This window comes from Solanum dulcamara, chromosome 11, assembly GCF_947179165.1.
Source record: "Solanum dulcamara chromosome 11, daSolDulc1.2, whole genome shotgun sequence".
NCBI classification, from domain to species: Eukaryota; Viridiplantae; Streptophyta; class Magnoliopsida; order Solanales; family Solanaceae; genus Solanum; species Solanum dulcamara.
The window spans coordinates 56,492,259-56,518,955 of record NC_077247.1 but is presented as its reverse complement, the minus strand read 5'-3'; the positions used below and the strand labels follow the sequence as shown (position 1 = coordinate 56,518,955).

The following is a 26,697-nucleotide window of genomic DNA, read 5'->3' as shown; positions in this document are numbered from 1 at the left end:
CTTTCCTAATATAAGGACAAGATTTTTCCTTTCTTCTACCAATGAGGGAGAAATGACTTTTCATTTTTCCTTCATTTAGTTCCCCCGTAGCAAGAGCGCGAAAAATTGAGCGTTTCTTATCACAACCCTTTTTCGTAGCAGAAGTATTTACTGGTTCTCCAGGGAAATATGTTGGTCTAGCAGAAACAATTCGAGGATTTCAATTGATCCTTTCCGGAGAATTAGTTTCTCATTCTTTCCCATTCACACTCCACTTAAACTCAACAATTCCTCACATAAATGGGGAATAGCTATTGTTTAAAACATATGCATGAAAAACTGTGTGATTCGTAAGTAAAAATTAATTGCATCTAGATAACTAGGTTTCCCTTTGAACTATCTATAGTGAACATATATTGGATATACTCGGTCAATCGGTAGATTTGATATTTTTGAACCGTCGAGCTTTGGTATATACCTAGGCAACATAAGTTACACAATTAACCATTTAACTGTTTCTGGTTCTCATTGTTTTGTTCGTTTCAGCCATGAACACTTCCTGGTTCATAAATGCGTAGAGAACTGGCCTTACTGGATTCTCCTTCAAGAGGCTTACACTTCACACTTACATAGGTGCTATCTAAATGTGCTATCCCATAGAAACACCATGTAATATGCCCTGTATCAAACTTAGATATCATTAAAAAGTCCTAATACCTTATCCTTGTTACTGAACATTGTCGCATCATGAGAATGGATTATAAAAATTATTTTGACAATGTTAAACCGTCATCAATGACTTTGTTTGATCTCCTTGAACCTAGATCTTGGGATCTCCAGTTTTTTAGGTAGAGTTACCGCCACGATGATTTGTCCTCAGCCATAATGCTATTCCTTTTAATGATCTCTCAACTCCCTCTTTAGTTAGGTGATCTTGGACACATTTATGAGCCCATGTGCCATGTTTAGCCATTTTTGGTAGGCGTTTTGAGAAGATATTGGAGCTAAATTGTGTGTTTTGAATTGGAGCTAAAGTGTGCACTAAGGTATATGTTCAAGTATATACAGGAGTTTGGAGAAGCACGAGAAGTGAAAGAGACATGTTCTGGGTGCTATGCATCTCCAAGCTCTGCAGGCGCTATAGTGGCGCCCGGCGCCAGGAGCAAAACTTCAGAGACGTAGTCTTGATGCTATAGTGGCGCCCCACGCCACTGCAGCGCCAAGAACGTTTTATTTGTTTATTGTTCTGGGTCTGACAATAATTGAAAGAGGGCATTTAAATAGATTTTTAGGTCTTGTGAAAGGAGCAACCACGTTTTGGAGGAGAAAAAAAAAGGAAGAGCAAGAAGAACACAAGCATCTTAAGTTCATTTCTTCTTCTTTTATTGTTCTTATTAATTTGTATGATGCTAAGCACTTGTTTTTGTCATTTGAAAATGAGTAGCTAAGCACCCAAATTTTGGGGCTATAGTTACGAAGTCATGGTGTAATATTATTTGAGCTTGGTTGATGATGGATTATTGATTTTAATTACTCTTGCATTCTTGGGGTTATGATTTTAATGTTTGGCCAGCATTAGACTATATGTGTTGTCTACCTTGGAATCGGAAGAGTACAAGTAGATAGATCAAAGAATGGAAAGAATGTGTTTATACTAGAATAACCTAGGATAATTCGTATATAGGATGCTTGTGACACATACTGATATACCATGTTTGGTCATGATAAAGGATGATAGTTTAAATGCGTCTTTATTGTTTTATGCCTATCCCCGCTCAACGATGTAGTTAGGTTGACAATAAAGATAGGCAATTATAGGTCGGGAGACCATGATTGGATTAATAACCCTTTTTGATCAGTAACTAAATAACCCATCAGAGACTAAGATCGAAGAATAGTAAGCTTGACTTCACGTATGCTATAGCCTTAGAATTTCTCGTAATCTGATTAATATACCTAACTACTATATTGCTTTTATTCGTAGAAAATTTTCGTACATCCAAAATTATTAACAAATTATCTCAAATCCATCACACGATTGCAATTAGTGTAGTTCGTTGAAAAAAACTAATTAGCCTCATTAAGGCCTCTATGGGTTCGACATCTAGCTCGAAAGAGTTGTTTTACTACTTGGGAGACTATGTACACTTGTGTGTGCAATTGTAGACACAACATTAGGCCTTTTGTAAGTGGATCCGACACATATCCTTTGACTTTACATAGTTAATTGTGATAATTCCACTAGAGAGTAGTTGTCTAACGGTATTATGTCTTCGTCGTATGTGACGAGACTTACCGTTATACATAACGCTCCTAGCTCTTATTATTGCAGTTTGACTATCAGAATGTATACATATAGGAGCCATTGGTTTGGGCCAAAATGGAATATCTTCTAAGAAATTCCGAAGCCATTTTGCTTCTTCACCGGCCTGTCTAAGGCCGTGAACTCAGACTCCATTGTAGAGCAAGCTATACATGTTTGTTTGGATGATTTCCAAGATATCGCTCCTCCACCAATGGTGAAAACATATTCACTTGTGGACTTAGTCTCAATTGACCCAGTAAACCAATTTACATCACTATATCCTTCAACAACTGCTGGATACTTATTATAATACAAATCAAAGTTTTGAGTGTGTTCTAAATACCCCAAAACTCATTTTATTGTCATCCAATGATTTTGATTGGGATTACTTGTGTATCGACTCAATTTACTTATAGCACAAGCTATTTCTGGTCGTGTACAGTTCATGATGTACATCAAACTTCTCAGCACTCTTGCATAATCCAATTGATCCTGACTTTCACCTTTATTCTTAGCAAGATCAAGGTTCACATCAATTGGTGTTTTTGCACTTTTAAAGTTTAAGTACTTGTATTTTTCAAGTACCTTTTGGATATAATGAGTTTGAGACAATGCTAGACCTTGAGGAGTTTTGTGAATCTTAATTCCCAATATCAAATCGGCAACTCCTAGAACTTTCATATCAAATTTACTAGAAAGCATATGCTAAGTAACATTTATGTTTGCAATGTCATTACTCATTATTAACATATCATCCACATATAAACAAACAATGACAGCTTTATTTAGAGTGTCTTTAATGTAAACACATTTATCGCACTCATTAATCTTAAATCCATTTGCCAACATGGTTTGGTCAAACTTTGCATGCCATTGTTTAGGTGCTTGTTTTAGTCTATAAAGTAACTTAACAAGTTTGCACACTTTTGTTTTTTTATCAGGAACCACAAAACCCTAGGTCCATTTAAGAAAACTGTTTTTACATCCATTTGATAGATTTCAAGGTCATATACTGCAGCTAGTGCAATTAGCATCCGAATGGATGTAATCCTAGTTACAGGTGAGTATGTATCAAAATAATCAAGACCTTCTTTCTATCTAAATCCTTTGACAACAAGTCTTGCCTTGTATTTGTCAATAGTCCCATCAACTTTCATTTTTCTTTTGAAAATCCATTTTGAACCTAAAGGTTTGTTTCCTGGAGGAAGATCAACCAATTTCCAAGTATGGTTGTTCAAGATTGAATCAATCTCACTATTGACAGCCTCTTTCCAAAAGGATGAGTCCGCAGCAGACATAGCTTCTTTGAATATTTGAGGCTCATGTTCAAAAAAAATGTTACAAAATCAGATCCAAATGAAATAGATGTCCTTTGACGTTTACTACGCCTTGGACTCTCTTTATTAGGTACATTCTCCTTTGGTTCTTCTCAAAGTCGTTTAAACCCTTCACCAGAAAATTCTAAGAGACTGAAATTCCTTTCAATAGATTTATAAGGATGCTTAGCATACTTAGATTCAACACATACTTGACATTTTGATTTATTTGCACTCAAAGTTAGGCAATACATTTAAGTTGATCAAGGTTTTATAATTGATATGTCCTAAGCGTGAATGCCATAAATTATTTGACTTAAGTAAGTAAGAAGAAGCTTGAACTTTATTATTATCAACAACTATTACATTCATTACATTCAGTTTGAAAAGGCCCTCAGTGAGGTAGCCTTTTTCCTAAATACATTTCATTCTTACTAACAACTACTTTGTCTAAAATTAGAACGCACTTGAATCCATTTTTGATAAGAAGACCGACAAAAATCAAGTTTTTTCTCATTTCTGAAACATGACAAACTTTGTTCAGCGTCACCACCTTGTCGGATGTCATTTTCAAGAATACTCTACCATATCCTTCAACCTTAGCCGTTACAGAATTTCCCATATAGATAGTCTCATTAGGTGTAGAGGGGAATAAGTAGCGAAGGCTTCTCGGACCGTACAAACATGTGATGTGGCTCCTAAATCAAGCCACCATTCTTTGGAATTTCCTACCAGGTTGCATTCGATCAGCATTGCACACAAGTTTTCAACATTCCCATTTGTATCAACTATGTTGGCTTGACCTTTCTTCTTTTCCTTCTTGGGAGTACGACATTCCACAGCCTTATGTCCAGTTTTTCCACGATTGTGGCAGTCTCCTTTGAACTTCTTTTTACTAAGATAGTTCTTCGGTCCAGAAGGTTCTTTCTCTTTTTTTATTTATTTGGACCATCCTCAATAATATTTGCTTCCATAATTGTTGAGTTTCCTCTAGCCTTCTTCTCATCAGTCTTGTTGTCTTCCTCGATCCTGAGACGAACAATCAAGTTTTCAAGAGTTATCTCCTTTTGCTTGTGCTTCAAATAATTTTTGAAGTCTTTCCATGAAGGAGGCAATTTCTCGATTAATGCCGCTACTTCAAATGTTCCGTTTATGATCATACCTACAATGGATAATTTAAAATCAATTACACATTCAACAATTTTAACAATAAAACTATTGAATTTGATCATACCTTCTGCTAGGAGTTCATGAATAATGACTTGTAGTTCTTGGACTTGAGACATGACAGTTTTGCTATCAACCATCTTATAGTCCAAAAATTCTGCAAGCACAAACTTCTTTAAGCCTGCATCTTCAGTTTTGTATTTTTTCTAAAGAGAATACCGGAGTTTTTTTAGAGGTTTTACAAACACTGAATACGTTATACAAGTCATCTTCCAATTCATTGAGTATGTAGTTCTTACAAAGAAAATCAGAATGTGTCCATGCCTCAGTTGCAATAAATTTTTCATTTTCAGGAGTTCCTTCCTCTACCACAGGAATGTCTTCATTGATAAACCGTTGTAGACTGAGTGTAGTCAGATAGAAAAACATCTTCTGCTGCTGCCAACGTTTGAAGTTAATACCAGTGAACTTTTCAAGCTTTTCTACAGTAGCTATTGCTGTAGAAATTGGTGTTCTACTGGTTGAATGCATTGTGTTTGCTTCAAAACTTGATACGTTTGTATCTCCCATTCTATTTGACAAAACAAAAGTAGTGTTAAACAACAGAATAACCAACTTAATTAACTTGATGAAGATTTTATTTCTTCGAACCAAGTTAATCGCTGGAGTAGAAAGTCTTTCGATTTAAGTCTCTAGCCCCTAAACAAAACATAAGATGAAGCATAAATATACAACTTGTTTCTAGTTTAACGATGAAGTTTTTATATTCTTCCAATCGTTAACCGAATGTCTTGAATACTGATGAAGTATTTATATTCTTCGAATCAGTATTAGATTCAGAGAGAATAGAAAACCATAGAGGTTTGAATCTCTAGAACCGTCAGCTACAGGAAATAATATATTAAATTCCTTAAGCTTGTTATTCCTCCTGTATTAAAGTTAGTAAACTAGAAACAGTAAAGACGTAAAATAAAAATAGTATTTAAGTCCACAGAATTCACTATGTGTCCTTAAGGAATTTAATCCCCTCAGAATCCTGAGGTTATAAATTATTTACTCCTAGGATAAAATGGATAGAACATTAAAAAAGTAGCAGTATCTCAAACTTCTTTTATTTCAGCGAACTCAAAAACAACAACGCAATCACATAAAGACACAATTTTGTTTGTAAAAAAATATATGCAAAAGAGGGAGAGATTTTTCGATGATCAAAACTGAGATGAGGCCTCTCTATTTATAACCAACAAGGTTTCTTTTGGGAAAGGAAGTGTCTGTTTGGAAGGAACAGATTCTTTCTGAATTTGCAGAGGGAAACATCTATTCGAAAGGAACAGGTCTCTTCCGAATCCGCGAATTTCAAATTTCGTTTTCGTTTATTAGTTAATTCAGTAATCCAATTAATCTGCGAATTAATTAATTATTTAATCAATAATTCTGAATTAATACAGGATTAATATTAAGAAAAAAGAAATCAATTAATGAAATTAATAAATAAATTTTGTCTAAAAAATTATCAATCCATCCGAAGCCGAAGCCGAGCGAGCGACGACAGCGACGCGAGAGGGCACCCTCTGCTTAACCCTTTATGAGTTAAAGGAATTTTTTTCTAATATAAGGACAAGACTTTTCCCTTCTTACACCTATAAGAGAAAATGACTTTTCATTTTCCATTTATTTGGTTCCCCACATTTCTCAATTCTTATTTCTCATTCTTTCTCATTCACACTCGACTTGAACCCAACAATACACTGTGTTTGCTCCACTGTCAGTGACAAAAAGGTTTGACAAACTACATAGGAATTGCTTATGCAAGAGAAAAAGAATACAGAACCTTCAACTTGGTAAGATGGGAAACAGTCACCACATATAAGAAGGCAGAGAGGACTTAAGAGTAGAGAAATTGAAGATGCAGAGCAACAGCTTACTGCAGAAGTAGCTATGAAGATGTAGTATGTAAAACATGCACGCCTGATCCCTTGAATGACTAAACAGTTTCAGCAACAGTCCCAATGGTATATGGAGGCATATTAGAGTCCACTGAAATTATTTTTCCTCCATCAACTCTTCAAGTTGGAAATGGGAAGGAGCCAAGTTCTGGGAGGATATTTGGCTATTCCAAACATCACCGAAGATACAGTATCCCTTTGGATTTAACGAAGAAACTACTCTTTCCTCTTAAAATTCAAGCTCTTTTTAAAGTTTTTCAGTGACATCTAACTAACCCATTCGATTTTTCTTCTCTCTAGGAGTGCCTAAGACTCAGTTGATCACAAATCTGTCAACTAAGAAGTTCGCTCAAACTTAAAAGTAGCAGAGAACTAAAAATGAGAAGCCCAGATACTACAGTGATATTTATTTACATAAAATACAATGAGTAAAGAATGAAACGAATCGTACCAGGAAGAAAAAACAACTCACCGCTCAACAGAAGTTAACCCATCTTGATTCGACAATGGTGAATGATCGAATTTGAAACCCTAGAATCCAAAATTGATTTGTCATGAGACCTCCCCAGACTTGCAGCCAAATGCACCTCTACTAAACTGGAGAGGAAAAACAGGGGTCAAATATACCCTAAACTATTAAAAATGTGTTAGTTTTTTCGAATAAAAATATCCTTATTATTATATTTTTGACTTAAAAAAAATACATTTCAACTAATAAAATACGTAAAAAAAATTATAATATCTTTCTTTCTGATTGCTTCAAAACAAGAAAGAATGGTCAAATTTTATCTTAACCAATGTAAAATAAGATAGTTTTATCATCCATTTAATATTCGGGATAAGTGCTTTTAATTTGAAGGCTTAAGCAAAAATTATATTGGAGATTGTAAAATTAATTTGACTATTTTAATTAATAATTTTATATAATGTCAATTTTCTATTTCATATAAAGTTTTAATTTTCTTGTGATATAATTTTGTATTAAATAAAAAGGTCAATAATAATTTTTTTAATTATAATTTTTATTCAACACACAAAATACTTATGAAGGATAAAAAATTGATCCACTAATTTGTGTTGGAGTTTTGTGCTTTATAATACTATAGATAATTTAATTCTTTTTAATGGTCATAAATAAAAGATTTCATTTTTAAAAAAAAAATAGTTGGAATTAATCAAATAACTTAGCAGACAGTGAGATTTTTATCTCACTAATTAGTACATATACATATTTGTTGATTTTGATTTTCTTTCCTAAAATTTTATTTTAAAATATTTTTAAAATCTATACTTAAATTTATGATCAAAATTAAATATTTTGATCTTTGTATCACACAAAATGAATAAAGTTTATGTAATTATACGCATCATAGGGATAAAATACTCCCTATGTGACTAGGCCTGTGAATTTATACAAATCAAACGCTACATCACCGTGAAAAAAAATACAAAGCGCAAGTAATTTTTCTGGCTTCATCACTTCAGCCGGATTCTATCATCTCAGGGAAATGGCTAGCTCTCTCCGACGAATAGCGACGTATTCCTCTCAAGCCGCCTGGCGATCTTCTCTTACGCCGATATGGAGACAATTTGCGTCAGAAGCGTTGGTCGAAATCAAGCCCGGAGAGATCGGTATGGTCTCTGGTATTCCAGATGACCATCTTCGCAGAAGGGTATAATCCTTTCTGTATGCCTCTTCGCTATTATTTCTTCTTTTTTCAGTTCATTTAGGTGCATGAAAAACTTCATTGTAGGTTACCAATTTATTAGGGCTTCTATAGCAGATCCATTGATTCGGCCATTTAGGGTTAGCTAATGATTTGGGAAATGGATACTAAGGATTCATATAGCCGGAATCAAATTGATTTCGGATTGGTGAAGTTGATTGATTCCTTTTCATTTGTGTCTTTGAAAATTTATTTTGACTCCTCTTTCAATGATGCAGAAGAGAGCATAACTGCTCTGAAACTTGTGAGAAGTAAAAAGTTCTATTTTTTCGTGTTGAGGAGTAGGTTCTTCTTAGCAGGTATTGAGTTGAACTTGGACCTTCTAGCGTTTGAATTGACTAAGCCTTAATATCAGACCCCAGCTTGGGTCAATGCAAACATTTGCTCCACGGAGTTCTTTCATCCGTTTCTGCACAAATTTGGTTAAATAGTTTTACAGATTGCATTTGATTGCCTTGAACTTGATTATGAAATGGGTAGAGTTTTAAACTTCAAGATGTTGCAACCAACAAAGAACTCTTTAAAATTGGTTGGCCTGGACTCTAGACTTACCTTTTGGTGTTGGATTTGGAGCTACTAATGTGAAAAATGAATTATAGAATCAATAATTTCTATCATAAAAAAAATTAATCATTCAAAAAATGTAGTAGTATAGTTCATGGGATGGTGCCAACTCAATGCTAATTCACACTTTCTTTCTTTGTATGTTTCCTGTCTATTTTTTGATCTGTCTCATATTTTTTCTTTCATGTGCATGGCTTGCCCTCTCTTTCAATTTTGGCTATATACAAATGTATTGGTTGTTTATATTATTTTTACCTGACTCACTATGACAGTGATTGCACTACTAAGTCAGGCCCCTACTAAATATCAGGATTCAATTTCTTATATTGGACTCTTGTATTCTCAAATTTCTTTTGGTGTTTAAAGGTGTCGAATGATCCTAATCTTTCTTTTCGTACATATATTTTCTGCCTCATCACATGAAAAATTGCTCTCAGTTAGTGGATTAGATCTTATGCACTGTGCCCCTTTTTGGTAGTTAATCATGTTTGCTCATCAGGTTGTGATTTTCTCACCTGCTCGGACTGCTAGTCAACAGGGGTCTGGAAAAGTTGGCAAATGGAAAATCAACTTCATGTCGACACAGAAGTATGTTTCTTTATATCTGTCTTCTCTTTTTAGTATTAAAAAGTTAGCATGGTTCACCAATATTAGTCTATTTTTATCCAGCACAAAATTCTGCAGGACTTTGTACAGTAATTACAATGTACAAACTCATCTACCTTTTCCTTCCATCCTGAAGTAAACAAGAAGAAACAGAGAGAAAACCTGAAAGAAAGTTTTTATTAGTACAGCCTATAACTTTCATTGTGCCTAGGTGTCTATTCGCAAAATACAAGGTTAACTATGAAGTTTGGATCACAACAGGTAGTTTGGTAATTGATTACAGTGCTTCGTCGTGAAGGTTAAAGAGATTGTGGACTTATTTTCCTCTAGTGGTTCATGTAATTATGCAGATGTGGACTATATTGTCTTCCTACCATTTAATACAATGCTGGTGCATCTTCTTATAGGGTTTTTTAGTCATGGAGGTAGGTAATTAGGAAGGTGGGTTGGTTTTGACATAGCCAAACCTGTCGGGGTTCACAAAGAGAAATTACTAATAGGAGTCCAGAGTAACTACTAATGCTGTAAAGATCAATTTTTGATTTAACTTTAAACTTCAATAGAGAAAGAATCCCATTCATTGAATTCAGCTTGACAGGGTTCTTCAAGTTTACTTCAAGTAGAAACAATTGTGCTGATTTTGATGGAAAAAAATGTATATCCATATCTGAAGATGCTGAGAGAGAAGCACTCATAATTTATGTCCTTGGTAAAAGCTTTATACTCTCTATACGGATCAAACTATTTTATCCTGGGTAATTTCATGGATGACCATCCAACTAAAAATTTAATGCACCAAAGTTATTAAATCAAATTGTTGTAACGGAAAATAACTGTCTCTAACTATGCCCAAAATATCACATTAAATAAAAAAATTAAAATGCTAAAACCTGGTGGAGTAAATGCAGGTTGGTGAAATGACAACCTACTTGTGTTTCCAGTCCGATTTCAGCATCTCTCGCCTTTTTAAATTTTCTGCATTATATACTATATAGGCAGAATGGACTTTTCACGATATAAAAATTCACTTTGGTGTGCAATAAATTGGAAGTTGGATGATCCCATGTGAAATTAACTATTTTGTTCTAATTTCTGATTGCAACTCCCTGCATCTTTAAGATGTGAGGGATCAAATTTTGTTTTTAAGGTGGATTGTTTGGCAACATAGCATCACTATAGTTGTAGTCTTTCCTTCTACTAAGTTCGGAAATCCATTTCCTTTTACCTGTTTATAGGATTCTGCCATTCAGATTCCTATCTTTTTCTTAATCATTTGTATATGCTGTCCTGATTTACTCTGCTAGTTGCAATTTCATTGTCATAAAATTAATTTCCTTAGTTTATATGTACCGCCAAGTTTTATGTAAAGGGTGATAAATATTTCTTTCTTCTATATATGTAGATGGGAGAATCCATTGATGGGGTGGACATCCACAGGGGATCCATATGCCAATGTTGGTGATTCAGCACTTTGTTTTGAGAGTGAAGAAGCTGCAAAAGCATTTGCTGAAAAGCATGGCTGGGAATATACGGTACATCATAGAGTTTATTACACTTCTATTGCGTTTTTTGGGTAGCTTAAGGACCTTTATTGGTTCCATCGTCTCACAAGTATTCTGGAATTAACCGAAGAAACTTGTACTAGAAGCATGTGCCAAGAAGGGTGGGGGCCGAGTGGAGATTGTCCCCTTTCCTGTTGCATGATTATAATCAAACGTCTTTAAACACTCCATGTCTAGGAAGATTTGAATTAGTCTGGGATTTTCGGTTTTGACACCTAAAAGCTCTTTGACCTCTCTGTCCAATTATGAACAAGTTCCTGAAATACTCCATGTTAGGAAAATGCATGAATTAGTATGCAATTTTAGGTTTTGGCACCTCTAAAAAACTCTTTGACCATTCAAACCTTTTAATCCTCCATGCAAGCCCAACGGGCCTTTCAATCTGACAAGTTATGTGCCGTGAAATAATCATTTAATGTGTCTCATATTCTAGTCTTTGACTTCAATTTGGTATTAGAATATTGACAAATTGGGACAAATCTCAGTATTTCTAACAGAGAGACAAACAACAGCTAAAGTTTCATGTCACGAACAAGAAAACTAAAACCCAGATGTAAATTCAAGATTTTGCAGTTTCCTTTAGCTTCATCACAGAGCCTTGCATTAGCTATTAGCATCAAGCTTTAATATAAACATTTTTGGTTTATATGATGAAATAAACAAAATAATCTTTCGTGTTTGATTTTAACAAGATGCTTATGCAGTACTACTCCTTTTTTTTTTGTAATCTGCAGGTTAAGAAGCGCCACACACCATTGTTAAAGGTTAGCCTAAACTACAACTCTGATTTAGACATCTAGGCTGGTTTATTTCCTCTTGGAATTGTGAAAGCCCATGTTCCTTTGTTTGCTTAGGAAATTCATGTAGCTGTGTGTAGACACATCACATGTATAGAGAGATACACTTCATAAGGTGTCTATAAGGGATAAAATCATCTTATGGTTCTTTTGGTCCCACCTTCACTGGTTTAAGAGTCTAGATTGCTTTCCTGATATTCGAAAAAGGACTTTTCCGTCACACATAATTCTCTAGTTTCTCTCATATCTGCAGATATACCAAGGCAACAAACTTTCTAGTTTGATGTAATGCTGTCCCAAAGGAATTGAATAAAACATTTAAACTACAAGCACTTTAAAGTTTTTTTTTTAATTTAATGACTGACTGGCTCAAAGGATAGCATATATTCATTTAACTCACACACACCTTAACAAGAACCTTACAAAAGGGCCAAACACCTTAACAAGAACCTAACACGAGCCATTAGTTATTTGTTCTCTCTTCCGATTCTGTTGTGGCTATCCATGTTTAACTTTCTTTATAATCTGCTTGTGTCTTTTGCAGGTCAAGTCATATGCGGACAACTTCAAGTGGAAGGGACCTCCCAAGACAGCCGAATAATTTATTTTGTACTGCAGTTCTAGTGCTTGAGGTGCTGCTGGATGTTCTGCCCCAATGCCTTGCATTCTTTCTTCTCCTCCTCTATCTTTTCTAAAGTTAAACAGATTTCCTTCTTTAAGGATTTAATAAATCAAACTTATGAAAAATCCACAAGTACATGGAATGTCTTAAAACCTTTATGAAGCAATTTCTGGGTATTATACCCGATCCTACTTTGTAGTGGTTATTGGAGGTTAGTAGGACATTGTGGTGTGTCAAAATACTTGTAGCCCTGTGGTTTTTTCTCGAAAAGAAATTAGTGTGTGCAGTGGAGTGTCCAAGACAAATTTCTTACGAAGTGTATGATCCTGTCAAGGTTTAACTTTCCCCGAGGAATAGGGATTCTTTAAGCTTGTTCAAGGACGAGGAAACCCTTGTTTGTGTACCAATCATCATGCTCTAGATATAGAGATGATTTTATTCAAACTAGTTATAATTATGCTTCGTTGAACATAAATTTCTCTACCCTGAAGTGATATTATTCTCATGTCGAATAAAAGGCTCGAGTGGTGAATGAGAACATCAAAGAGAATCAAAACCCTGTGCTTGAGTGACAACTCCGAACGGATATTATTATCGAAGCATTCGAGCGGAAGTATTGTGAAAAAACTAGGGGAAAAGGTAAGTGCCTTAAGAATTGAACGAAAGCCCTCTAACTTGTTAATTATTCGTGTGAGTAGAATACGACCCAAAATATAGAGCTTTTAACCAAGATCCCAATCACTATGAGGGTTGTTTTCTTGATAGAACAAATGAGTTTCCTAATAAGAGGTTAGGTTCAAAAAAACAACTGATTTTTCTGGCTACGGATTTATGGAACCTGACTTACAAGTTTGAAATTGAAAAATAGATTTCATGCAAATTGCACTTTTTCTCGAAAAAAAAGAAAAAAGAATCGAGTACTCCTAGCTGGAGCATGAAAGTTGCATGCCAGGGCCCTATCCATGAATAAGTCAAATTTTCTTTGATAAAAGAGAGTATTTCACTAATTAATCATACGAGTATGCTATCTCACTACCCGTCAATCTGAGTTTTCGAAAGCAACTGAACCAGCCACCCAGATGAGACTCCCGCTGAACACAAGGGAAAAATCCTTTTTTTTTAACCAAAAAAGATCGTTTTATCATCTTTGGAGGAGAAACTATGCGTTTTTGGGATCTGCGTGCTCCATGGTTAGAGCCTCTAAGGGTCTTCGACTGAGGTAGCCGTAGGGGAACTTGTGGCTAGATTCAGACCTCATTGTAATGTCCCTTTCTGCTTTTGTAACTTTTTGAATCTTCTAGACAAGGTCGGAGTCGAACCTAATCAGCTAACCCTCCACATCATTAAGGTGACGACTTAAAAAAAATTTAAAAAGCAATGGGGTAGTATGATCAAGGGTTGGAGCAGTTGGATGGGTGGGGAGGAGAATGATATTTATGGAATTCGTTAACCCTACTTTCATTAAGAATTTCTCGAAACTTGTTTTTCAAAACATTTTCACCAAGAAGTGACAAGGGATATCCGTAAATTGAGATCAATTAACTTAAAGACTTGAGACTCAAGTAGCATACCCACGGCCGAATCTACCGCACTCCCCCGCTAAACAAAATAGCAGCCAGTAATAATGACTTCAGTTGTCAGGAACAATTTGTTGATTTTCTACTTCACTAAATATGAGCTACACACAGATGAAAACCCTTCAATTCCTAAGCAAAGGTGCAATCGATACGTATACCACTCTTATCGGGTAGCAGCTTCTTCATGTAATACTTTGATCTACGGGCCAGATTGATCTTTTTCCTTCTTTGCTCTGGTATAAGATCAATGGAACATTCGGAAAAGCCACGCCTCACAAACCTGTAACAAATAATCTTGGCATCAATAAAATATTGGCACATTGTAGACTTGCTTTAAGAATTAAGAAGGTGGTTTTCCAACGCTGATGAAGGTGAATATGATTCATCCAACGTTCATTTATTGAAGAAATACTCATTATCTAGGTCTTGCAACTACAAACCTTGTATATAAAGATAAGAATTAATAAAATGAAGACCTTTGATCAGTAACTTAATTGATGCAAGAGGTAAGAATTGAAAAGGCTTTAAACTTTATGGAGTAGCAGGCTGGGACTGATCTCTGGAATATAAAACTGCATAATATATTAATATCATGACCAATAAACTCACTGAGTTGAAGTACCCTTAAATGCCTTTTGAGCAAAAAAGAACGAGGAATATAGGAGATATGCTATAAATGTTGCAAAAGTCCCAAAATTATAGTTGCCTAACACATATGTTGCCCTGCTTAAAGTGTCCGTGCACCCTAAATCAATAACAGTAGAGTGAATCCAAATAATTTGTGTAGTAAGTCAAAATCAATAGAAACATTTTTTTGTTCTTTTAGACAAGCGTACGTCTTATCAAAAATACTCGTTATGGTATTTCAGTCTACTTCTCTTCTTGTTAAGACGTCAAAACATACTCAAACTCTGCTTAAATATCCACAAGTTCGTTTTATTTACATTACTCTAAGCTGTCTTTGGGCAATTGCCAATTAATTAAGTCTGTCCAAACCTCCATTGGGCCATTTCAGGCTTCTTTGCTTTGCTTGCTCAATTGGAAGTAGAATGTATGACACTATCAGTAAACTAGTACATGCCATGAGAATAATAGGAAGAAATGTTAAAGGAGAGTACCAATCAGCTGTGCGAGTTGTTAGTAGGAAGAGCATTTGCAATCCAAGGGAAGATGCCTTCTTTTCAATATAATCTGCAAAATTTTGGAATACAAAGTTATTGGTAAATATGGTAACAAGCTCAGCAATATAAACTATAAAGCTCGACAACATAGTCTCTTGGTATATATAAGTAGTAAATACTTTTGTAACATATGTCTAGTCCAGTGATGAAGTAGAATATAAATAATTACTTCTCAACATATGACCTATCTTTTACCTGAATGGAATAACTAAGTATACACAACTTCTGGTCTATGGATGTCGGTTTAATGTATTATTACAAGTGAAACAGTTACCATATTCAAGTATCTGTCGTCAACTTTAGATATTTAATCATCTACTTGTTTTCTTCCTGTAAACTTGGACAGATTTAATCAAGATATACCAAAATCAAGATATTAGATCTGAGAAAAGAAATATCATTCCTGGAAGGACAGAAGATCTGCAGACAGATGAAGATATTTTCAAGAATCTGATTCATCCGCATGTGACCTTTGAAACAGATTGTTGAGCGCCAAATATCATATGTTTCATTATTAAAAAGGAGTATTACATTATTAGTAACAAAAAACCTTTTTATTTTCTTATCTTGCACAGGATTCCGGTAAGAAAAGTATAGATAGTGGTATATATACATCAGTGCGGCCAAAGACTACTCATGATTCCATAATTGAATCAAATCCCATACCAGTTCAAAGAGAAATGTTACGGTAAAACTTCATTCGAAACGATACCTTAGAATCAAATAATGATAAGTATTCTTTAAGTATAGTTAAAAGATTCATTTTAGAAAGGATTTGTTAACATAGGTGATATACGCAATGTCTCCGTGCATGATATGGAATCCAAACATTCATGACAAATCTGTCCAGGGTACAAAAATAAAAGAAACTAAGAATCCTATTCTGATGCAAAAGTTAAGATTAAAAATGAACTAGAAAGAAGCAAATAAAAATTCATTATTTCAAAAGATAGGCCGTAAAACACAGTAGACACCCTTAGACTCTGATACTAATAATTTTATCAATCTTGAATGGGTTAGGCTCATGAACTTTCAAGCCTGTTTGGTACTTTTGAGCAGCAGCAGAAACAACTTTTTTGGTGTTGGGAGAAACCACAAATTTCTGCTTCTTAGCAGAGGCAGATATTTTTTCTTCTTTCAAGTAAAAGACATCCTAACAAAAAATTTAGATGTACCAAACTATTTCCCATTAATTGTTTCTCTCAGAAAATAAGTCTTTGAAAATCTATTTTGAAAGAAGTGTTTCTCAAAATAAGCAATTTTTAAAAGCTTGGCCAAAAAGGCTCATAATCTGATAAATGAATTGTTTCCATGGTTATAAGTTCATTCCATAATGGACCAGGCCGGCGGTCTTCGGGACATATTCCTATGTGGAAGATAATATGGAAAAATGATAACACTTAGATTTGTCCACTGTCTTAATTAGCTTATCCAAGCGTACAAGGCTACATGGAAAACCAACAAGTATACCCACTAATGTATTTGCAATTCCAATATGGATTAAATAGGATAACTAAAATATCCTCGAAGCTGCTGATATGGCTTCAATGTGGAAGAATAAATGGTTCTATTATGAGAAAAGAGTCACCATACCAAGTAACTTGTCTCCCTGTCCTTGACCACGACAATCAGGAGAAACAGCAATAGCAGCAACCTCCCCGCATGTTTCTTCAAAGTAAGGAAAGAGAGCAGCACATGCTATAATATGGCCCTCTCTCTCCACAATAATGAATGAGTGCAGTGCTTTCACCAGCTAGAACAAGTTAAACAATGAAAGGTTATGGTTAAAAAAAAACCAATAAGCCAACAAAGATAAAACAGAAGCTGACTAGATAAATCTGAGTAATGACAAGCATTAGGTGTAACCTCTTCCTCAGTCCTTCTGATCAATGTTCCAGACTCTTCTAGTGGTTGTAACAACTGCTTTATTCCAGGAATATCTGACACCCTAGCCATCCGTGCTCCTTCATAAAGATCGCTGAACCACAGATTCATGCGCGTGTTAGCTGACAGGATTAATACAAGCACAAACTAGGTATGTCCAAAAATTAAGATAATGATCTGTCAAGAGAAAAAAATGTCCACTCCAATTATTAGGTGACCTGGTCCCTCATCTTGCATCGCGAACTTATGTCGTAAGAAGCGCTCTGGAAACTTTTGGAAGGTATTGGTATTCAAAGTCATGATAACAACCTGGTTTTCACTGGTTGTGCAGTTTTTAATATAGTGCAGATCAAAGGTAAAAGGAGGTTAAAGTTTCTTTTGGAAAGATAGAGAGCTGGTTAAACATTTCATTAACTTCTGAACCTATTTATTGATGACTTCAAATATCCTATATAAGTGGTGAACGTCTGACCAGATCTTTAAGTTGTATAGAAATTTCTGATAAGTATGAAGTATAAGTGTCCAAATCGGATTGAATAATAGCACAATAGTTATACATTCCCGATAAGCTTCCGACCCATAGTACTTTAAGCACACTAAAATATAGGATGCTTAAATTGACCCCAAGACATATAGCTGGTTAAACATCTCAATAACTTCTGAATCTTTTCATTGATGACTTCTAATATCCATACTATACATTAAGTTATTGGATGTTTTAAGTTGCATGAGATTATTTTTTTGACAGAAAAATTGGACCAAGTAATAACATGGTTATTCTACATTCACGCTATGCTTCCAATCCTCGTATTTTAAGCATAAAAGCAAAGGAAGATTAGTCTGACCCAAATGGTCTGACATATCCAGGACTCTTATCTGATCAGCTTAGTCAGGTAATGATCCAAATTTGGCAATTGAAAATTAACAGATCTTGAAACAGTAATCACAACCAATATTCTTCAGAATGTTCATACCTAGCAACCATTGTCCCAACTCCATCTCTTTGAAACAATTCCTTTAGTAAAACTCCACCAATAGTGCCATCCAGCAGGTGCACTCTTTGAACACCTCCCTGATGGAAATGGGAATATATTATTTGATAAGTTTCGACAAGAAAAAGATATCACGCTAATAAGTGAGGTGACAATATTCTTAATAATGAAAAATTCCACATTTAAAGCAATTAAGATGGAAGACCATTGGGAGAGTGGATATTCACTAGCGTAAAAAACAGAGAGTTGTCTATTTTTGAAACACACATATGACTATTGCAAAGGCTTATCATAAGAAAATTAATAACAAAGAGTTGCTAGTTTACAAGAGAATCTGTAAAACTTCCTTAGTATCTTCTAGACTCATCAGTAACAGGTTATAATTAGGAAGACCAAGCATGGTAAAAAAAAATTGACGACTACTACGTACTGAAAACATAGTGTTTTTGGGAACTTACTCGGCAAACAAAAGCAGCAGCAGCTAACTCTGAGAGATAACCATTTGACCGGCTTAGTTTCTCTTGTCCTCCAATTGCAAAGCCTTGTTCACTAGACCAAAGCCCATTTCCATTGTCAAAACCAATGCCATTCTGAAATGTGGGATTGTATCTTCGGCTATAAACATCGCCATTTTGGGAAGGGAGCGATCCATTGGAACCATTGTAACCTAAACGATTGAAGTCCTCCTGACTAACAGCTTTTACATAATTAGCAGCAGTCTCACTTTGCTCAGCTCGTCTGCGGACCAGCATATCAGCATCTTGAAGAGTTAAGAAACGAATGAGACGGCTAGACTCATCAAGAATTGGACCGTCTATGATACAAATTAGTTTTTCTGCTCCTAGAGCCAAGGCACAAGCTGTTGCAACTTCGTACGTGCTTCAATTTTGAATAGAGCATATCATCAGTCTTAACAACTCAAAGAAAAATAAAAAAGGGACGAGAAGCTACAGTTGCATAAACAAAAGAACAAGTGTCAAACGTTTAAATTTTAAACTGAAAACTATTTAGCCTGATCAACTAGAAATTGCTTTCTACACATTCAATATAAACCTAAACAATCTCCCAATGGCATAACGTATCATCTGATCTCTCTACAAAATCGAAGTGAATGACGCATGAGTTGAAGAAACATCAAACTGACTACTGACCAGATGAGTTAACCCGGCTTCAGACAAGCATTTCGTAGTAAGGTTTTTTCTCTTATCAAGTGTATTTTTGTAGTATGTTGAAGTCATCAACTAAGTTAACCTTCAATGAAATGAATACCATCAATGCCACCCTTCATATAGATGAAATTTTATTTTTCCTAAACGTATTCATCGATAGGAAAAGACTACTAACTTGTATAGACGGAATAAAGCATAGAGCAGAGGGTTAAAAGTGCACTTTCTTTGTGAACTATCTAGATTTCTTTAATTGTACTACTAACTTGTATATAGGGAATTAAGCATAGAGCAGAGGGTTAAAAGGGTACTTTCCTTGTGAACTTTCTAGGTTTCTTAAATTGTATCTAAATGTACATTGATCTTCAGAGATCTTAATATTAAACTTTAAGCTGTGCAACTTACAAGTGAACAAATTTCACAAAATCCCTTGAGTACTTGTCAAACAGTTAAACAGTAAGAAAAGTGGTTTACATAAGTTAGAGTAGCACAAACATGTCAAATACGAGTTTGATTGAAATAGATACTGGAAGCATATCACTAAGCTTTAGTATCTAGCTGCCTGAACTGCATTTATCGTTCGCAGGTAACATTTTATATAAACATGATGCAGCACCAGTTTATGCAAAACAACAACAAAAATACCTATCAAAAGTCATATAGCATACTTGCAGTTTAATACTTCTCCTGAGCTGGAATAACCAAGATTGCTCAATAGCACTATGGAATCCTGATCAAGCCTCTCGCGAATTCGAGAAACATCTATCTTCTTTACTTCACCAGTTGAAGCATAATCAATTCCTTCGACAACTCCTCTTTTCTGCCAGCAAATTGAAATGAAATCCCCATTACAGTGGAAGATATATGATAAAACTTAAACCCCCAAAATGATTATACATCTAGTAAGCAACCAGGTGGAACTTCATGTAGATTTTGGAAAGAAAGCAAAAATGAACAGACGAACAGGCAGTGGGTGTCAAATTTGCACCTTTGCTGATAGAAAATTACCGCTGGCAACACCAACACTATCATGCCAGCGACTATTTTCTCCATGTCGGCGGACACCAGTCAATGAAGGACCAGGCGACAACTTCGCTTCTATCATAAGACGAATTCTTCCAGATGTATCCATAGCTGCCTCGAGTGAATCGAGGTCTGTAATTCTGTAGCGGCCTACATACTTGGCCTCACTTCCTGTTAAAACAAAGTAACAAAAACGACACTTTTCCTAATCAACACTACTTTATTAGAATCTTAAGAAAAAGAAAATCAATCTGAGACAATCAGAGAATAAAAACTAAAATTCCTAACAAAGGAGAACCTTCATCAGTTTAGAAATCACAAGTTCCGATATAAAAGGTATCTAAAAATGGTTTCAAACAGTAATACTAAACAATATCTGCAATCAGTATCAGAAATAGAAAGGGAAAAAAAACATTTCCATTTACCATTAACAAGAAATATCATAAAAATAAAAACAAGAAAAGAATATATCAGAATTTCACTCACCCCTTTCAGACAGAAGCCGGTCAATCTGAACATGAGTTCCTGGTACAAGAACAAATTTGATTCCCAGCCCATGAAGGAGGGAGATATCCTGAAATAATTTAGCAAAACATATTATGTAAAGCCAACAGAAAACACCTCTGACAATGAAAATGAAATTAGGGAACAAGAAAAAAAGAAAGGAATACAATAAAATAAGGAACATGCCATGAGAAGATGATCCAAATGAGGGCTATCAACCATTTCAGCTGAGATTAAAACAACAAAGGTGCTTCCTCGATGTGCAAGAAAATAAGGCCATGCTTCTCTGAAAAAACCAACAAATAAATCGTCTTTTATGGCACTACTCACTTCAAAACCCACATCGTCCGTTTCCCCCAAAACCCTGCACTTGAATCTTTTACTAGGATTAACTTGAAAAGGTAAAAGCTTTAGCGAATGAGAACTAGTTAATCCCCTCTGGAAACAATTTCGAGCTTGAGTCCAAATAGTGTTGCCACACAAAATCTTTAGCTGGCATTGCTTTATGGGTGTTGGAGGCATAGCAGCCATGATTGCTCAGGTTTGAGCTACCCCAACTCCGATATTATAGTGGCCTTTTTGGCTGAATGGGGGTGGAGTTGAAGAATTTGTACCGGTAACTAACGACTCGCCGCGTGTAATTTTAATTAGGTTCTACTGGTGCATTTGTTCAAAAAGTACACTTTTGATAACTTTGCCCTAATTATTTATTTTAATTTTAAAACATCAGATCTAACATTCTAAAACATCAAATAAATGACAAAAATAAGAAGGCCTAACCCATCGGTGGCCACTCAAAGTTGGCATCAACTTTCACTTAGACGCATCAACTAAGCTTTGTTCATTTTAGACACCTCAAGTAAGGTTCCGATGTGTCATTTTGATACTTTTTTATAATCACCCAAATATCTAAAGTGTGTGTAATACACTTACCGCTGATGTGTCAAAGTGATCAATTAAACGAAGTTAATGACCACTTTTTTCTAATCAAAAGTCATTATTTTAAAATTATTTTTGATATATTTGTCACGTTTCTTCATTTAATTGGTCACTTTGACACATCAGCGGCAAGTGTATTACACACACTTTAGATATTTGGGTAATTATAAAAAAAAAATGTCAAAATGACACATCAAAACCTTACTTGAGGTGTCTAAAATGAACAAAGAGAAATTGGCGATAAAAATTGCAATCAATGATGTGCTACTATGATAGATAAAATAAAAATTTAATCATAATATTGTTCGCTCTCTTGAGGTTCCAATAAATATGCTCAATATGACTTAATATGTGTTACAAGAATACCATTGGCATATGTTTTTCAAATGTTATTTTCCTTAAAAGACTTTTTGTAGGTTTATTATATTATTGATAGTTGTACTTTTATGGACCTTTGCCTTCAATTTGTCTCGACAATAAAAAGAAAAAGAAGAAGTTTTCCAACTAAAATAAGAATATGAACTACTACAAGAAAAATCAATCAAGAGATTTTCTTTTTTAAAACCTTGGGACTTATATATAAATAAATAAATAAAATAACACAACAAAATGATAAAATTAATGAAGAAGAATGGAAGGCGCATGCTTGAACGAGGATTAAGTCAATGATATTTGATAGGTCTTCATTTTGCATTATGGCCGTCTTTAACCCCTAGGCCACTACGGTCATTACTTGGCTCCCATATTTTTAAAAATTATTTATATATTTTTTAAGAAAAACTTAATAAATAAAAAAATATATATATATTCAAAGGATCGTTAGTTTCCACTTTTTTAGGGAAATGAAATAATTTTTGGGAACAGTTTCCTTATGTGGAAAATTATACATTCTTATTTATTTTCTAATAATTTGAGCTTATATTATTATTTACCTTATATTTTTTTATTCTCTATTTTATTTTTATTTATTTTAATATTGAACTCTCTCCTACAAAACTTATTGAATTATTGTTGTTTACAAAAGAATAAAATTTGCTTTTCAATGTCTTTTTCAAAATTTTAAGAAGTGCAACAAGCCAACAAGCAACCATTATATTGAAGGAATACATTACTTTTTCGATATCGTTATATCAATTTATCAAATTATTGAATTAAGTTTTATTATTCTAATTTTATTTTCTAGTTTTTCTTGAAAATTTGTCATTGTTGATATTTATAGTTCATAAGTATATATATTCTTATTTTAGTTATTATTAAAATTAAGTCAATTTAAATATATCAACTAGAAAATATGATTTCGATTTTACAAAAAGAGAGAACAAGAGAAAAATTGAAGAACTAAATCAATCCCAAAAAAAGCACTTGATAGATTTTTAACAAATAATAAAAATCTTAAATTGAAAAATATGGAGGATGTTCTTCAAATGAATAAGTCATTAGTAGAGTTGAGTTATGATCATAACATCCAAGAAGAAAATCTAGAAGAAACTGATGAAAAATATTACATATTTCCGATAATCAAAAATTCCTAAATAAATTAAATAGTCGCATTCCTAAAAATAAATAAATATGAGGATCCTTTTTAAAAAATATATATATATATATTAAGGCTCTCTCTAAAATTTATCTTTAGGTCCCAATTTTATTGAGTCGGCCCGACATTAATCATCATAAAAGATTCCTCAATTTCTTGTGTTCCCTATGCCATTTAATCAATTAAAAATAAATATGATTATTTAACTATTGCAAAAAGGGACAAAAATATTATGTTTATATTTCCTCTATTTCATATTAAGTGAATTTGTGAAGCAATGCACACAGAAAAACATTCAATGACATAATTTGAATCATGTTTTTCACTATTGCTTTTTGTAAAATCATAAATATAACTTTGCAAGTAGTGTGATTTATCTTTTAAAAAATACAAAACTTCAATAAATAAAAGGACAAATATGAAAAAAGTTTCAAACATCTATCTTGAATTTTGAATAATTCAATTATATTAAATAATAAAAAATTCCTCAAAAATTCACTTAATATGAAAGGGAGAAGTAACAAGTCTGCTCAATACTCTGTGAACGGCAGAAAGTCACAATCATTATAAATAAATAAAATAAAGACATGATATGTTATTCATGCAATTTTAATTTTTTTATTTTTTTTGATAAATTAAGAGATGAAACGGTCAATCAGAATTTTTTTCATTCAATGAAGAAAAAAAGAAAATAAAGAAACAGAGGTCCAACTCTACAACAAAAAGGGCCAGCTGATACTCTAGATCTTCTACTATGATAATGGAGATTCAACCCTCCACCTTTCCTATGCTTATTGCCTTCCTTCTCTTTGTAGCTATAGCTCTGAAGCTATGGAAAAAATCCAAGATTCATAATAAACTACCTCCAGGTCCTAAAAAACTTCCACTTATTGGGAACTTGCACCAGTTATCTAGCTCACTGCCTCACCATACTTTGAAGAATTTGTCAAACAAATATGGTCCCATAATGCACCTACAACTTGGTGAAGTTTCTGCTGTTATTGTATCATCACCACAAGTGGCAAAAGAGGTAATGAAAACCCATGACTTAATCTTTGCTAATAGGCCACAACTTCTTTCTGTACTGATTCTAAGCAACAACAACCCCAGCCTTTCATTCTCACCTTATGGGGCTAACTGGAGACTGCTTAGAAAAGTATGTGTCTTGGAGCTTCTAAGTGCAAAGCGCGTTCAATCATTTGAGTCGATCAGGGAAGAGGAAGTAGAGAATATTATTGAAGCAATTTCCTTGACACAGCCACAAGTTCCTATTGATATTAGTGAAATGATCTTCTCGATGACGAATAACTAAACTGCCAGGGCAGCATTTGGTAAGAAATGCAAGCACAAAGATGAATTTACGGCAGCTATGAAAACAATTACAGATCTATCAGGAGGTTTTGATATACCAGATTTATTTCCTTTCTTGAAAATTTTCCACTCATTAAGTGGAGTGAAGCCCGCACTTGAGAAAGTACACCAAAAGGTTGATAAAATCTTTGAGGATATAATAGAAGAGCATAAGGGAAATAATAGAGAGATAAGCAGTAACATGTTGCATAAGGAAGATTTAGTTGATGTTCTACTTAGGGTTCAAGAAAGTGGTGATTTAGAAATTCCCATCTCAAGAAACGCTCTCAAATCTGTCATCTTGGTACATTCTTTCAACCTTTAATCCCCCTTTTCTGAATGGAATTCATTCATGACGACTTTGTTACCTTACAATTGAAGGCTTGATATGTCAAAATTATCGTATTAATGTACCAAATCTATATGTTGCCTACTTATCATAGAGCATAGAGAAAATGTTTTATCATTTTGCCTAATTCGAAATAACTGCTGATTAATATCAGCTCAATTCATCTGAACTAAAAGCCTGTCTGTCATATGGCTGTACACATTCAGGAAATGTTCATAGGGGGAACAGACACATCATCCACAGTTTTAGAATGGGCAATTTCAGAAATGATGAAGAATCCACAAGTGATGGAAAAAGCACAAGCTGAGGTGAGACAGGTTTTTGAAGGGAAAAGTAAAATCACAGAATCAGAAATTCAAAAGCTAGATTAAATGAAATTGGTTATCAAAGAGACGCTACGAATGCATCCACCTTTACCGTTGTTGCTACCAAGAGAAGCTATAGAAAAATGTGAAATTCGAATTCAGACAAAGTATAGTATGCATGGCTGGTAAGGAGGGTTGCTACAAGTGTGGTGATATGGGACATAAGACGAGGGATTGTCCAGTGGCTACTAGAAGAGGAAGGGAGATGGCCAAAAGAAGCTCAAAAGAATATCCGATCCAAATTCAACGAGAAATTGTAGTTTAGCTAATTTGTGAAAGTTGACAGATAACTTCAAGACTCTCACGAGGTACACAAGCTGGACAATCAGTAATACAATCAAATGTTAAGAGCAAAACTTAGGTCTCTAAGAGAAAATGCAGCACATTATTGGATCATCTCAGCAGTGTACTATCGAAGCGATGGTCCAAAGTAGAAAAGGAAAATACTATTTCCTATAATTTATATAGAAAACTTCCAAAAATGTGATACTTTAAATATATTTTTGTGCTTTATTATAAATCTACTACTTATCTGTTATCAGTGTAAAAATTTGTGATTGCACTTTGCTTTGTTAATACTTACAAAATTACGGATCAATCAAATTGGTTGTTAGCAGTGTGCTTGATACCATTTGTTGCTACTCTACATATTATTTATTTATTCATGTTTTCCTCGACATTAATTGATTATTTCTCAAGATTTAAAATTATACATCAATTAGTATTAAAATACTCATATTAATTATTGTTTCTTGAGGAGTGCATAAAAAAATTCAAAATGGATAAGTTAAAATGAACGGAGAGAGTAACAATGGTTTTTTTTCTTTTATAGCTTGTGATCGCATCTCGTTCTGTATTAGTAACGAACAAAACACAAGATACATGTATTACAACTATGTGTTGGTGTTACGCAAATGCTAAAACATAAAGAACCCAATTTATGTTTCTATATTTAGAATATTATTGGTCCTTAAAAGGATGAGTTAGATGTGCCTCACATAGTTATTTAATTTAAATTCAAAATCCCTAGAATTCCTCCTAACAACTTAACTGGCTAAAACCAGAAAGAATGATGTGGAAATTGATCAAAATGGGTTTATTTTAAGTTTATAGTAGCTAATATGGGCCGCTAATTGTTCATCCATTGCTTACCCATAAATCAAATGGATCAACTGCAATATGAATGACCATTTAGGAATTAACTTCAACTAGTTGATAGCTTAATTTACAAAGATTTTGAGA

At 34.1% G+C, this 26,697-nt stretch overlaps 3 protein-coding genes and 1 pseudogene across 4 annotated transcripts; 2 read left to right on the top strand and 2 right to left on the bottom strand.

Annotated features, from left to right (window-relative positions):
- Positions 1-3,926: 3,926 nt before the first annotated feature.
- LOC129874546 (uncharacterized) lies at positions 3,927-7,335 on the bottom strand. 2 transcript variants are annotated; one of them, XR_008762922.1, is made up of 4 exons: positions 7,186-7,335; positions 5,067-5,338; positions 4,835-4,924; positions 3,927-4,762 (listed from the first exon to the last, which is right to left on the bottom strand). XR_008762922.1 is itself a non-coding variant. In XM_055949842.1 (4 exons), exons 2-4 carry the CDS (start codon positions 5,112-5,114, stop codon positions 4,536-4,538), a joined length of 414 nt encoding a protein of 137 aa, XP_055805817.1. In that variant the 5' UTR covers positions 5,115-5,338; positions 7,186-7,335; the 3' UTR covers positions 3,927-4,535. The 2 variants fall into 2 exon arrangements, 1 of the variants encoding a protein (XP_055805817.1); XM_055949842.1 differs by having other exon boundaries at positions 4,835-4,973.
- Positions 7,336-8,114: 779 nt separating this feature from the next.
- On the top strand, positions 8,115-12,877 carry LOC129873304 (NADH dehydrogenase [ubiquinone] iron-sulfur protein 4, mitochondrial). The gene is made up of 5 exons (XM_055948374.1): positions 8,115-8,386; positions 9,504-9,592; positions 11,013-11,142; positions 11,907-11,936; positions 12,514-12,877. Exons 1-5 carry the CDS (start codon positions 8,222-8,224, stop codon positions 12,568-12,570), a joined length of 471 nt encoding a protein of 156 aa, XP_055804349.1. The 5' UTR covers positions 8,115-8,221; the 3' UTR covers positions 12,571-12,877.
- Positions 12,878-14,033: 1,156 nt separating this feature from the next.
- Positions 14,034-21,577, bottom strand: LOC129874105 (probable amino-acid acetyltransferase NAGS1, chloroplastic). Its single transcript, XM_055949332.1, has 10 exons — positions 21,105-21,577; positions 20,901-20,988; positions 20,380-20,585; positions 20,060-20,211; positions 18,684-19,104; positions 18,208-18,305; positions 17,216-17,327; positions 16,943-17,102; positions 15,287-15,359; positions 14,034-14,448 (listed from the first exon to the last, which is right to left on the bottom strand). The coding sequence occupies exons 1-10, from the start codon at positions 21,447-21,449 to the stop codon at positions 14,298-14,300; spliced, it is 1,806 nt and encodes a 601-aa protein (XP_055805307.1). The 5' UTR covers positions 21,450-21,577; the 3' UTR covers positions 14,034-14,297.
- A 2,545-nt stretch (positions 21,578-24,122) lies between these two features.
- On the top strand, positions 24,123-25,831 carry LOC129874336 (desmethyl-deoxy-podophyllotoxin synthase-like; annotated as a pseudogene).
- Positions 25,832-26,697: the final 866 nt, after the last annotated feature.